Raw genomic sequence first — 13,998 nt, forward strand, 5'->3', positions numbered from 1 at the left:
GAATGACATACAGTAGATCTTGGAATGAATGGTAGTTGGGGAAAAATACCCAGACAAGCTGCTTAATGTGTTTTTAAGGGATTGACTTGGTGAATTCTTTTAAGTGAAGCTGCCAGCCCTAAATATTTGCTATTTCAGGTGTCCTAATACATGCAGGGACTTCAGAGGGTGATGGTTTCTCCTAATTAGTATTTGAATCCCTTGACTTTTCTGGCAGTGTTGCTACCAGGATAACTGCTTGTGCTGTGATCTTGGAGCAGACTTGTGAGCTTTGTTCCTGGGGCTTGTGTAATTTGGATTCTTACATGGGTTCTGATTCTATTTCTGTAAAGTTTAGCATGTCTTTGATTTCTTCATTACTGAAATGTTGCTGCGTTCCTGGCCCAAAGTCCTGCTTGACTGGTAGCTCTAAGTGAGGATCCCAGCCATCTCAAGTTCCCTGTTAGAGAAGTTCAATAAGCTAAGGCAGTCTATTTACTAACATTTGCCTTCTGTTTAGAGGAGGAATAGATGTATTCCATACCTGAAATCAGCTCACCTGGGATCTGAATTATCCTCCGAACATGTCAAAGTTACTTATTAGGAACAAGCAGGCTTCCCTATCATTAGATAAGCTTACTAATTCAGGCAGGTCAGCTAACTGGTGTTAAGGAGGAGGAACTCAGAACCCTGATTGATCTCTTACTTCCTACACTTATTTCATGTCAGTTGCTTCTTGAAATTTTCTTAAAATCCCTTTTTCTTCTCCATGATACTCTGTGCTAGCTCTGTGCTTTTATTTTTCCATTCATGGTAGTTTAACCTAATGGATCATTTTTTTTTTGTCTGCGCTAACAAACCTCATATTCTTGTGTGTGCAGCATCAAAAGCAAAAAAAGCATCACAGTCTTCTGGGAAAATAACTGTTAAAGCAAAAGAGAAGAGCTACTCCAAACTTGAAATACCATATCAAGCAGAAGTGTTGGATGGGTAAGCTTACAGCAGTTGGCCATAATTCAAAACCTAAATGCTGTAAATTAGCTGATGTAGCAGGGAATTTAGCCTTTTTAGGCGGAGAGGGCTTATAAAGAGCTGATTACTAAGTTTTCTGAATCTGGAGGTTGCTGAGAGCTACAGTTACTTGTTTGAATTTTCTGTTTTTACACTAGTAGATGAGGTAGTCTTAGTAATGCATAAGCTGGTTTCCAGGCTTGGGTTCGAAGTGACCCTAGTGAGTAATTTTTCAGAGCAGTTGAAAGCTGCAGATGAGACATTTTAAAAATACGGTATTAGAAATTTTTCCATTTTTGCATTTGCCGTTCTATTGCTGTATAAAGTGAGGATAGAGAAAATATTTTTGGTTTTAAGCAAAATTTTGGAAGAACTGTCAGTACTTCCTTATTTTGCGTCATTTCTTTACTAAGTGTGGCTAAGTTGACTTCAAAATTATTGTTGAAATGGGGCGCTACTTTATCAACAGAATTGACAGAGTATTTTAAAGGCAAGTCAGCTAAACATTACCTATTAGAACTTTTGTGCTGCAGGTACCTGATTTGGTTAGTAAGGAGATGCACAATTTGCGAACTATCTCAATACTCCAACACGTACTTCTAGTCCTCCTAATATGCTGATTCACATACTTTCTTATCTGGTTTGAATTACTTGGTTATCAATGTCCTTGTAGAACTAGTAATATACTTTCAGCATGCAGTGGGAGTTACGTACCTTTTTTGCTCTTGGATTGAATGAAATCTAGTGTTTTGTGTAATATAAACACTTTGAGGAAAGTCTTCATTTTTCTCATACAGTTTTCTTTTAATAGATATTTAGGATTTGATCATGCTGCCACGCTCTTTCACATCCGTGACAGTGCTGCTGATTCTGTAGAAAGACCAATCTATCTAACAAACACATTCAGTTTTGCAGTCCTTATACATGATGTTGTGCTACCAGAAGAAACAAAACCAATGTTTAAAGTAAGTTGCATTTCACTGAAACCTTTTACCTAATAGTAAATGCTTAAATATGTTGCACTTTGTTAAATTGTAACATTGGTCTTCCTTGTACACTGATTTAGGTCCAGAACTTCAGTAAACCAGTCTTAATTCCGCCTAATGAATCCAGATATATTTTTACACTTCATTTTATGCCTTCCACATCATCTGTTCATATAGATAACAATATTTTACTTATCACCAATGCTTCTAAATTTCACCTACCTGTCCGAGCATACACAGGATTTTTAGATGTAAGTATTTTCTTCTTTTCTTTTTTTTTTTTTTTTAAGCTATTTTAGACTAATTAAGAGGCAGGTCTTTATTTCTATAGGAGGATGGCTTTTTTACTTTCAGAAATATTTTGCAAGTTCTTTTCTTAAACAGCTTCGGTTGCTGCTGAAAAATTGGTTTTTTGTTCCTTTTATTTTTACATAGAAAATTTACAGAATTTTGAGGTTGTCACAGAACTGCTATGTTAGACTTATTAATGCATTTGTTAATGAACTTAGAGCTTGAGCACATTTTGTATTTAACTTATGCTAAAATACCTTTATCAATCTTTCTAGTACTTCGTATTGCCCCCCAAAACTGAGGAGCAATTTATAGATTTTGGCATATTGAGTGCAACAGAAGTTACCAGCATTTTATTTGCAGTCATCAACAGCAATCCAATAGAGGTAAAGATGAATTTATTTTTAGTTTGCCTTTTAAAAAAATTACATCAGTGTTGTTACTGAAAACAGTATGTTTTGTTCTTTTTAAGCTGGCTATAAAAAGTTGGCATGTTATAGGGGATGGTTTGGCCATAGAACTTCTAACAACGGAAAAGGGAAACAGAACAACGATAATTGCAAACCACCATGAACTACAAAATGCCAGTGCATCCTATCAGTCCTCAGTAAGTAATCTTTTGACTCTGTTGCTTAAAAATAGGTTTAGGAGGAGAAAAAGATAGACAAATCTGTGCAACTTCTTGCAGTTTCATTTTAGCAAGGGAGGATAAGAATTCTTATTTTTCGTCTGAATGTGAACATCATAAAGCATGTAGAATTTCTTTATATTAAGAAGGATTATTATGTTCAGATTTTGTTAGATTTTGAAAGGGGAAACTTCAGAAATGGCAACCTCTGTGCCCTCAGATGATACTCATTATTTATTTGGGAAGAGTGGAATTTATCACTTCAAGGAATAGATAATTTTTGTGTTAGTAACTTATGTGTTTGAATTTTTCTTTTTACCACTGACAGTTATTTTAAATGGATTTTAGTTCAGTTGAAAGAAGTTAGAGGGGGTTTGGTATGTTTTTTAGTGAAATTTCTTTCTAGCTAATGGAATACAATGGACAACTTTTTTTTTTACTATTTACAGGTGATACTAGCATCAGGTTATTATGCTGTGTTTAGAGTAAAACTAATGGCGAAAGAACTTGAAGGAATTCATGATGGAGCTGTACAAATCACGACAGATTATGAGGTAAATTTATTGTATATTCATGGGTGTAGCCCAAATGGTATGTTCAGTTCTTGAGAATGAACAGATTGCAGTACCGGGGAGAAACTGAGGTTGGATGGGACTGCTGGAGGTCAAGTTATCTCTGCAAATTAACCCTGCATCAAACAACAGTGATGCCGCTTATGCTGTGTCTGCTCTGAATGAAAGAAGAATGCCTTTTATTATGATTTTCATCTGGCTTTCAGAAATACTTATTTACATCTCACCTGATGCTTTGAGGTATGGATTCTTCAATGCCTTGATACATCCTCAAAGCATCAATGCATGGATCTTTTGACGTAATGCGTGCTGACAATGTGCTTTTTGGTACATTATCAGTTACTGAAACTGAACTATCATTTCAAAGGTTTTCTGTCAAAAGCCAATGTGGAAATTGTTTTGGAGAAATTGCAGTTTGCTGAAAATTGATGAAACAGAGTTCTTACACTAAGATTAGTAAGGGAGAGAAGAACAAACAGTTAATTCTCAACTTTGTATATTTGTCTTGTTAATAAATTATTTTGCAGCAGAGAGAGATTCTAATACATAATGGAATCTCTATTTAATATCTCTGAGTGATATTATGTAGAAAAAAAAGTGACACACTGCCTGTGAAGTCAGGAAACTATGTAGCTTATTGTGGTGTTCTCATGAAGACAGAGAAAATGAGAAATTCCACATTTCTGCCAGTTATCTGAGACTTTGAGCTTTTTTGGTATGTCTGTACATGTATGTAACCCTTCAGTTACAGCATCTGAAGTGTTTTTATTTTCTTGCATGTGCTTACAGGTTATTGTACTTGCATTAGTAGCTTCAATAATATACAGAAAGGGTCTCATTGTCATCCCTTCCACACTCCTTTTTCTAAGTCTGTATCTATCTTGAGGTCTTACCATGACTTCCGGTGTTTTTTGAGAAGTTCAGTTTGTCCTCTTCCCTCATACTCATTTACTTTTAATATTATCATCCTGTTTTCCAACATATAAACCCCACTTCAGTGAGATCTCTATAATGCCCTATTGAAGCACTTATATTTTAACTACGCTTTTCTGTTCCATTTAGAATGATGCTAATTATGACTGAGCAAAAGTCAGTCAATATGGAGTGGCTATTCTGAATATGATGATGTGTTGAAATCTGAACTCATGTCTCCTTGTTTGCAATGTGTATATAAACCTAGACTATATTAATTATAGAATTTCAGAGTTTTGTTATTCTATGCCATTTAAAAGTGGAAGAGACATTTACAGGCTGAAATGTAAGGGTTTTTTTTCTAACTTTTTTTTTTTCTCTCCAGATTTTAACTATACCAGTGAAGGCAGTGATTGCTGTAGGCTCGCTGACCTGTTCCCCAAAACATGTTTTTCTTCCACCTTCTTTTCCGGTAAGAGAGTTGAGTCATAGCATTAAAAGTTTTCTTGCTGTGTTTTTTATTTGTTTATCCTTTTCAAGGGAAACTGCTGTCTTTAACTGTTGCATGTCAAAATGCTGAAGAGATTGTGCTATGTACCAAACTGTTATGATTCAGTTTCTAGCTATTTTGTTGGTTTTTTTTCCCCCCACATCTCCCAAGCACAAGCTATCTCTACATCTCCTCTGCTGCCTGCTTGAATGGGATCTTGGAATACTGTTACAATCCCAAATCTGATTCTTTGCAGCTTTATTCTACTGTAGCCATGGTCATTGCCAATTCATGGGCATTAGCACCAAGAGTAAGAGAGAGATGAAACCACACAAATGCGTTTTTCAGATTCCTGAATTCTAGTACCAAAGCCAGCAAAGTCAGCTAATAGACTGGTGTTTCAGCATAAGATGTCTGTGGTCTCTCTGTGGAAGGACTGTTGTATTGTTTCCACACTGAAAGTAGATCTTCTCAAGGGTACATGGTAGAGTACACAAATAGGGAAGCAAGCAAGCTCTGTGGGTCTACAGCTCTCTGCAAAAGTATGTAATGTCCGTTTTCATCTCTGCTCCTGCAGTGGTGTTTAGTGGGTGAGTGCTGGAAGCAGCTTCTTTGCTCAGGGCTACAGACTCAAGCAGCAAGCAATTAACAGATAATACTTTCTTCTCACTTAGCGTTCCACATAACCGTAGAAGCATGGGCAGTCAGGGTATATTGACTTGGCAATTGGTATTTCATTGAAGTCTGAACTTTTTATGTGACTTTATGATGAATGGGAAATGTAATATTGTGGAAAATCATAGGGAGAGAGATTGAAAACTGGGATGGGGAAGTAGCAAAAGGAGACAGAGGTGGCAGTTTTCTGAAAGGACAGAACTAACTTCATGCATTTGGTGGAAATGTTTTTTGTTTCTTTTGTCTGTCCTGCATAGTCTTAATCTATTGTAGAGCTCTTGTCTGTTCTCAACCTCATCTTCCGATAGCTCCTTAGTATCTCCTGCTTATCTTACAGTTTGTGTACTCCTAAATAGTAATTTTTCACTGGCACTTTATCAAATGCTTTACCTCATGTTTAATAGATAAATGATAATTTTTTGAACATGTAGTGCAGTAGTTCTCGTCGGAGGAAGTTTGGTCAGGCAACAGGACTTGAGTAAATCATTGCTACATTTGCCCCATTATCCATTCCATCTTCCTCCTGATCTCCTGTATCACAAATTGTTCTGAAGTCTTATGCTACTCTTGAGTTCGAACACTCATGCCTACAGTTGCATAGGTCACTTATTATCTTTTATCTTTATGATCTATGTTTCCTATTTGACTATATGATCTCGTCGTTACATGGATACTTATTACACTGACTACTGTATCTGTAACTTCATCAATGAACTCCTCCATAAGCCTTTGATAAACTGAAATAACTTAAAGGTCTGTAGAATTTTTTTTACATTGAGGGTGGTGAAACACTGGCCCAGGTTTCCCAGAGAGGTGGTAGATGCCCCATCCCTGGAGAGATTCCAGGCCAGGCTGGACGGGGCTCTGAGCAACCTGATCTAGTTGAAGATGTCCCTGCTCAGTGCAGGGGGTTGGACGAGATGACCTCTGAAGGTCCCTTCCAACACAAACTATTCTATGATTCCTTTTCTTTTACCACATACAAAGCAGTTTCTGTATTCTAATTTAAATATCCTAATTCCTGACTAGATCATTGTCCCTCTTGGATGCCACATTAAAATATTTTGTCCCATTTTGAGGAAGTAATTTTTAGTCTCCCTTTGTTTTGGTCTAACTGTAATAGCTGAAGAGCTCCTTGATATATCTTAGGATATGCCCCAGGTCTTGGTTAGCTTGAATTTTTTTTTGTTTTGTTTACTTTGGTTTGGTTTTGGCAGGTACTACTTCTTACAGCACCTGTATTTCTCAGCCTCTAAGGCGTAGTTTCCTTGCTGTCATCATTCTTTCTCTTCCCCAGACTGCTGTGATTTTTATTGGCTTCATGCTCTTTTCTAGAAAATGTTTTCATGTAATTATTAATTCAGCAGACCTTTGGGCTCCTGCATTTTTTGGGGGAGTGTAAATTCAGATATAATTATCACCTTTGACAAGATTCTAGGCTGTTATCTGTGTTCAAGCCCCAAGCTTTTCACAACAGTCAGCTTCACTTACTACTTCTATTGGTCACTCAACTCTTATGATATTTGAGAACACTGACAACAGACTTATGTTTTCTTGGATTCATTTCAAACTAAGCTTCTGATCACTGAGTTCATGAAAATAAGCCTTAAACAATGTCCATTCTTCTTTTTTCAGTGTTTGGTAAAGAAATTTGACAGCTGTAACATTCAGCAATAATGAGGTGCTACAGTTTTAGTAACACTTGTTTCTCAGTGCAAACCTAGGATGTAATTCTCCTGCAGCTGACCAGTTCCCAGTGCTTTTGTCTTTGTTTATAATTTTAGTGTATTTGTACCTAAGTCTGACTCTTGGTAGGCTGTAGAAGTTTGTCAGCAATATGCTAGTAGTGCGTACAAGCCTTGTAAAAATCATTGTCTTGATTTAAACACATCTTAGCTGTGGTGACTTCTGCTTCATAATGGCCTTTTTAGTTTACAGTAGCTTTGTTCTAGCTTTGTTATTGTTGATGGGTAAAGTTGTCTTCCATTATGTGTTGTGTCGTGTTTAAATGCTGTATAAGGGTCTTAGTAAAAGACCCTTACATTTGTTCTATGGAGATCAAGAAACATTCATCTTGCCCAGTTGATGGCAGTTTGTTACAGACAGGATTCCATAAATGAACCTCAGATATACCTCTTATTCAATTTAATGCGACTATGCTGTTTAGAGATTTCTTCTTCTTTCTTTCTCTGACAAACTGTTACTATTGAGACTGTTACAGTACATGACTGTTTCCTGAGCCCACAGTCAAATTTTGAACCTGCAAAAGTACGTCTCTCCCATCTGTCCACTTCAGTCCTTGCCTTGCTGGCTTTCTAAAAAGCTGAAAGCATTGATTTAAGGGAAACATGAAAAACTCCAGTCATTTTCATTAGAAGATAGTCTTTAAATTTTCTTGTATTTGTTCATTTTATATAAATCCGACAAAATGTCGTTGGCCCCGAGTTGCATTTTGTTTGTTTGGTTTGGTTTTTATTTGTTGTTTACTTGTCAGGGCCAGGTTTTGACATAAGGTGAAAAGCATGGACACAGAATCGTTGGTTTACAAGTGAGGACATTGTAATGATTCTGATTGTGACAAACAATTAAAATACATGTTTTATGCTTAAAAGCTAAAATATTTGGCTCAGAAGAGTAGGAAGGGTGTAAAAGCACGGGGAAAAAGCTTGCCCTGTTTTCTTTTTAAATGTAGTTATTTTAGTGCCTGGTGTCTTAATTTCATTGGGAGTGGGAAGAACGATTGTGCTTGTGTTTTTAAATGCCCTCTGCCACCTGCGGTGTTTGTAATTTGCAGCTTCACTCTACTGTTTCTTACAGATTATTTCTATTTACTAGCAACTATGTACTAGATGTCTTACAAGAAGCTTCTTTGCCTACTATAAAAGGAGGCTCAGAAAACTGGAGTTTTCTCCTGCCTTTCCTCCTGTGGTGCCTTTTAAGCATGACTTGATTAAGCAGAACTGTTGTCTTAGCTCTTCAAGACACTTAAGGTGTACTTATTTTTGAACTGTGTTTGGAAGCAGATGGAGGAAAGGGTACAACTTCACAGAAACTAACCTTGAAGTGTTAGAAGTGGCTTTTTTTTTTTTTTTTGAGACAGCGTAGTTTAAAATCTCAGTTTAACATTTCAGCTCTTCTGTGGTCTTTGCCAGCCTGCATAAATAAATACATATGCTAGGGGAAAATGCGTATCCTGCAGACTTTTTTAATTCTTTCTTTTTTTTTAGGGGAAAGTAGTTCACCAAAGCCTGAACATTATGAACTCCTTTTCTCAGAAAGTGAAAATACAACACATACGCTCCCTATCGGAAGATGTAAGGTTTTATTATAAGAGGCTAAGAAGTAATAAAGAAGATTTAGAGCCAGGGAAAAAATCAAAGGTTTGTTTATGCCTTATTTCTACATATTTACATGTTCTCTCATATATGTGTCACGTTTTTGTGGTCATCAGAAATCTTCTTTTATCTTTGGTCATTAGATTTATTTTGCAGTTTCTTAATTGATATGCTCTTATCTGTTTTGCAGATTGCAAATATTTATTTTGACCCTGGTTTACAATGTGGAGATCATTGTTATGTAGGATTGCCTTTTCTGTCTAAATGTAAGTAACATTAAACTTTATAATGAAAATCTTTAGGAAAAAAAAAAAAGTTTTCTCCTGAAGCAATGATTTTACATGAAGGTTTTAAAAAAACCCTTGTTTCTTAAAGCGGAATCTAAAGTTCAGCACAGTGTAGCAATGCAAGAAGATGCATGGGACTCTGACTGGGATTTACATGAGAATTTATTCAAAGAATGGACAGAAATGAAAGAGAACTCAAACCATAGGTAAGTATTCTAAAACTGTTACTTTCTCAGGCCTTAATCACTAGTTAATTCTGTGTTATATGTGCTCTTATGAAATACAGAGTTTCTTAATACTGCAGTGCTCTTTAAAGAGAGCATTTTAAAAGTTAAAGAACAGTAATATTTTCCTCAAGTCAAACACAACACTGAAACTTACTTTTCACTGGAGTATGCTGCAGTTTTGGAAAAGATGGCAACAGCAAAATCATCTTCACACTGCAAAAACTTCCTAAAACAGATTATACTGTCTGTGCAGTATCCCTGCTTAATCTGCTTTAAAGTAGTAACCTCAATATCCCTCCTAAGATTTCATAAAGTGTTCTATTGCTACTATTCTGAGATGATTGCATTTCAGTGAATTATAAAATTGTCTGGTATTTCTCTGCTTCAGCTAAGTAGAAGGTGATTAAGGATTGCTATTTCCTTTTTAGAAAAAGTCAAACTCTGTAGGCTGCTCTGTACCTTTCAAACATCTGCCTTCTCACACATAAAGTGATTTAATCTCCAAGAGACATAAGTTAGCATTAACAGCAAGTGCATGTGTCTTTTGTGATGATAGCACCCAGACTACCATTTAAAAAAAGGTATGCATATTTGCAGAAAAACAGAATGATTGTATGTAGCTAAATAGATTAACAAAAGCATATCTCCTTTATCGCTTTTTTGTTATAATGCTGATACGTCAATAACTCCTGAACAAATTTGATCTAAACAGAATTCTCTATTTAGCCACACTGGTAACTTTCAGGAATGTCCTATCACCTACACTATGAGGACAGTAAAGGAAAATTCTATGAAAAACTGCTTCTGAATAAGTAGCAGTTCTAGGTATTCTATACAATATTTTAATATTATTTAATGTAATATATAATCTAAAATTTGTCATGCTTTTTAAGAGAGTTACAATTAACCAGCTATCCCAGGTAGCTTTCAGCAAAGGAGAAACTGCTCCTTCTGAATACTGAGGCATTCCGGTGTGGGCATTTGGAGTCTCTCCAAAATGCATCTTTAGGTTTGGAGTCTAGTGTTTCATCTGGTTTGCTGACTCAAGAACTCAACGCTGTTAGTCTTGCTTCAGGTTGCAGTGTGGAGCTTGTAGAACAGGAATCAAGTCTGTTGCAGATGTTGGTTAATAGCAAAGAAGTTCATTCACTGATGGAAGCAGTAGCTGGCCTCAAGTGTGGTTAGTTCAGATTTGCTTTAGATTTGTTAGGCAGGAATATGCGCACGTACATCCATGTATGCATTGCAGATTTAGGGTATGTTACACGTGTGCAGCCACAATACGCTTTCTGGATAGTGGATGTCTGGATGTTGGATTGGAAACAGACTGTAGCAGGACTGATGTTTTTTCTTTCTACTGTTTATACCTTTATAAATAATCAAATACATTTTGGGTTATTTTTCTTACTGATCTGAATCTCAGTTAAATTCTCAAGATTTCTTTCTGCAGTAGTAGGGGCCAGGCACTTCTTAATGACGGATAAAATGTGTGTCTGTGTCCAGAGAACAGTGATTTAAGAGAAACGCAAATACTGAAAGATTTGTGATGCGTTGCATAAGTCCTACCACATTTTCTGCTCAACTTTATCCATAAATAGGCCATAACAGAACTTGGAATGGATGGATGTTGGCAACAATACTTAAATAGAGAATATCTTTAGAATCTTTGGGTTGGGTGTGTTTTGACAGTTTCTGTTGTGCTTTTTAATAGCAGGACATATGTGCAGAGCTCAGTGTTTCTTTAAATTGCATTCTCAAGCTAATATTGTTTTCAGGGTGCTTTTAAACTTGCTGCTTTCTCCAAGCTTTTCCTGTTTTACTCCTGTGAAGTAAGTTTTGTGACTGTTTCTCCAGACTGAATGCTGTCTTTGAAGTAGACACAGATCTTCAGAAGAACGTCCGGTTGAAAATTACAGCAGAAATGACCTGGCCTTCCATACTTGGTTCACCACGACATCTAAGCTTCCCTCTTACCAATACAAACAGTTCATCAGTAAGTTATTTTGCTAAAAGTATGATTTTGGAGGGACTGCATTTTGAGTAAGTGTTTCTAATTGCATTAACCCCAATATAAACTTTACAAAAATTGTGTTTCTGAATAGGAAGAAGAAATTTTTCTAGAAAATCCAGCTGATGTTCCTGTATATGTTCAGTTCCTCCCTGTTGCTTTGTATTCGAACCCATCCGCCTTTGCTGATAAAATGTTAGAACGGTAAGTATTGTTTCAGAGTAGTTAGGCCATTCTCACTCTACAGCAAAATGCATTTTACAAAAAACACATGCAGTATTTGGCAAGCGTGTTGGTAGTTACAGTTCTGGCTGCTTCTAGATTTTGAATCATTAGGCCAGTTGAGAACTGAATCTAGGCTGATTGCCATGGAACTCACATCTGTAGTTTTTGCTAAGCTAAAATAATGTTTACATTTCTTCCTTGACTTGAAGTTTAAGGGTGGGAAATAAGACAAATGGAATGATCCTTTAAGCTGCATGTAATTTGAATCCTACCACAAGTTCTTGATTTGTGCTAAAGTCCTTAAGTGGGTGTATGTTATCTTCCCTGATCTGGGGAAAAAAATTACATATCTGTTTCAGGTTCAATTTGAGTAAGCCAGCTCATTTCAACCTGAGGACTCTGGAGTTCCAGGTCTTCAGAAATTGCGTAAGTATTTCAATAGGTTCTTCAGATTTTTAAATTTAGATATTTTATTGTTTTAATACTGCTTCAGTTGTGCATCTCTTCAAGTTTTGGTACTAGTAGTGTAAAAAATGTGATGCTTCTGTTGGATATTTTCAGAGAATTGGGAAAAGTATTTATTCATATGTAACAGTTAAAATATCACTTTTTCTGTATGCTCACATTATAATAGCATTGCAGAAGTTACTGGAAACTGTGTTTATTCATTCTGTTACTGAAACATGATTATTTTCTTTGGTGTGGTGGCTGGTAGTTCTAAAATTAGCAAAGTACTGAGTTTTCCATTGCTTTGCTCTTTATTTTAAACAATTTGAGTTTTGTGGACAACTTTAAGTGTGCGCTTTTTCATATAGAGCATGCCACATCCCGAACACTTGCTTTTCTCATCCAATATATACACCTTTTCATCTCCATTTACAGGTAGTTTTAGATTAGAAATTCGATGCTTTCTCAGTATCTAACAGCAAACTTAGCAGAATACACTTTTTTCAATAGGTCTTCTATTTTAAGTTTGCTCTTCCCCTTTTTTCTTTACTTAGGAAAAACAATATTCTAAAAATGTTCTAACAATGGAACATTTTGAGGGTAGAAAATGTTACATAATGGCTTAATGCTAATTTGGTGTTAAATATACATTTAAAAAACTTCTGAACTCTTTTTTTCTCCTAGATCTTTATGCTCAGTTCTGTCTTGCTGTGTTCTGCTTCTGAATAAACACAGGTGGTTTGCTAATAAGTAGGGAAATTCTTGTGCTATGAGACTTTCTGGTTGAAAAAAAAAAAAAAGCCAGTATATCATTGGGTAGTATGCTTCTTTATGACAAGACCAGTTTTCTAGCTGAAATAATGATTTCTATCGAATATATGTAAAAAAATTCCTTTTTTTAAAAGTGTTACTTTGTTTTTCCCACTCTCTTTAAGGTCCAGCCACTACAGAGCACTGTTGGACTCACAAAGGGCCTGGCTCGTCAGTCAGTTTTAAGCCTAATATTAAAACCTGGTGAGAGAAAGTCTGTCAAAGTAAAGTTCACTCCAGTTCTTAATAAAACAGTTTCATCATTAATTGTAATCAGGTATGAGAGATATTTCTGAAATGAGTGTGATTTTTTTTTTTCCGATGGTTTTTATTTACATACAAGATCATATTTGTGATCTGCTGCCAATAAGAAACAATTGCTTTTACAAGAATAATAGTAGAATTATATGTGTCTGAAGAAAGATTTAATTTAAATGTAATTTTGTTATGTTTTACAGTACATAAATTGTATTCAGTGTATATATATATATATATATATATATATATATATATATATATATATAAAAAATATAATAGAAATATGTAATCCACTGTTATACTTGGGAGTTTTAAATACGTACTCTGTCTTGAAAGCAGAGACTGTAGTTATAGATGGCATTTGCAAGATCAAGCTACAAGTCCAGTCTTTATAGTAAAGAGCTCTGTTGGAATAACTATTTTGCTTTTGTATCAGGTGTGATAAATTAATATGATGATGAAGTAGAAGCTTTAACCAGTACCTGATAGGGTTTTTTATTTGTACACTGTGTTGTGATTTCTTAGGTTCTTGTCTTGCAAACTATGTTTGAGATCCCCACTATTCACTTGCATATTGTGGAGGATTATCTGTGGAACTGCTTATATTTCTGTCCTCCAGATTTGGGATATAACTCCATAGTCTAGAGAGGCTTGCAGGAGCAAAAGACTGCATAATTCTTTTATGAATGTTTCTGCTTTTTCTTTGTATACAGAAATAATTTGACTGTAATAGATGCTATAATGGTACAAGGACAAGGAACGACTGAGAGCTTGAAGGTTGCAGGCAAACCTTCTGGTCCAGGAAGCTCCTTACGCTTTAAAATCACAGAAGCATTATTAAAAGACTGTTCAGAAAG

General features: G+C 35.7%; 1 protein-coding gene across 1 annotated transcript in view; it reads left to right on the forward strand.

The window, feature by feature from the left end:
• TMEM131 (transmembrane protein 131) overlaps window positions 1-13,998 on the forward strand; it is a 102,304-nt gene that overhangs the window by 64,356 nt on the left and 23,950 nt on the right. Inside the window, exons 14-28 of the mRNA XM_065854149.2 lie at window positions 861-969; window positions 1,802-1,955; window positions 2,057-2,227; window positions 2,543-2,653; window positions 2,740-2,874; window positions 3,345-3,449; window positions 4,765-4,851; window positions 8,772-8,924; window positions 9,070-9,145; window positions 9,255-9,372; window positions 11,248-11,386; window positions 11,496-11,605; window positions 11,986-12,052; window positions 13,009-13,160; window positions 13,855-13,997. Coding sequence (XP_065710221.2) covers window positions 861-969; window positions 1,802-1,955; window positions 2,057-2,227; window positions 2,543-2,653; window positions 2,740-2,874; window positions 3,345-3,449; window positions 4,765-4,851; window positions 8,772-8,924; window positions 9,070-9,145; window positions 9,255-9,372; window positions 11,248-11,386; window positions 11,496-11,605; window positions 11,986-12,052; window positions 13,009-13,160; window positions 13,855-13,997 — 1,830 coding nt within the window. The remainder of the gene's footprint in view (window positions 1-860; window positions 970-1,801; window positions 1,956-2,056; window positions 2,228-2,542; window positions 2,654-2,739; window positions 2,875-3,344; window positions 3,450-4,764; window positions 4,852-8,771; window positions 8,925-9,069; window positions 9,146-9,254; window positions 9,373-11,247; window positions 11,387-11,495; window positions 11,606-11,985; window positions 12,053-13,008; window positions 13,161-13,854; window position 13,998) is intronic.

Source organism: Patagioenas fasciata, chromosome 1, assembly GCF_037038585.1.
Source record: "Patagioenas fasciata isolate bPatFas1 chromosome 1, bPatFas1.hap1, whole genome shotgun sequence".
Classification (NCBI taxonomy): domain Eukaryota; kingdom Metazoa; phylum Chordata; class Aves; order Columbiformes; family Columbidae; genus Patagioenas; species Patagioenas fasciata.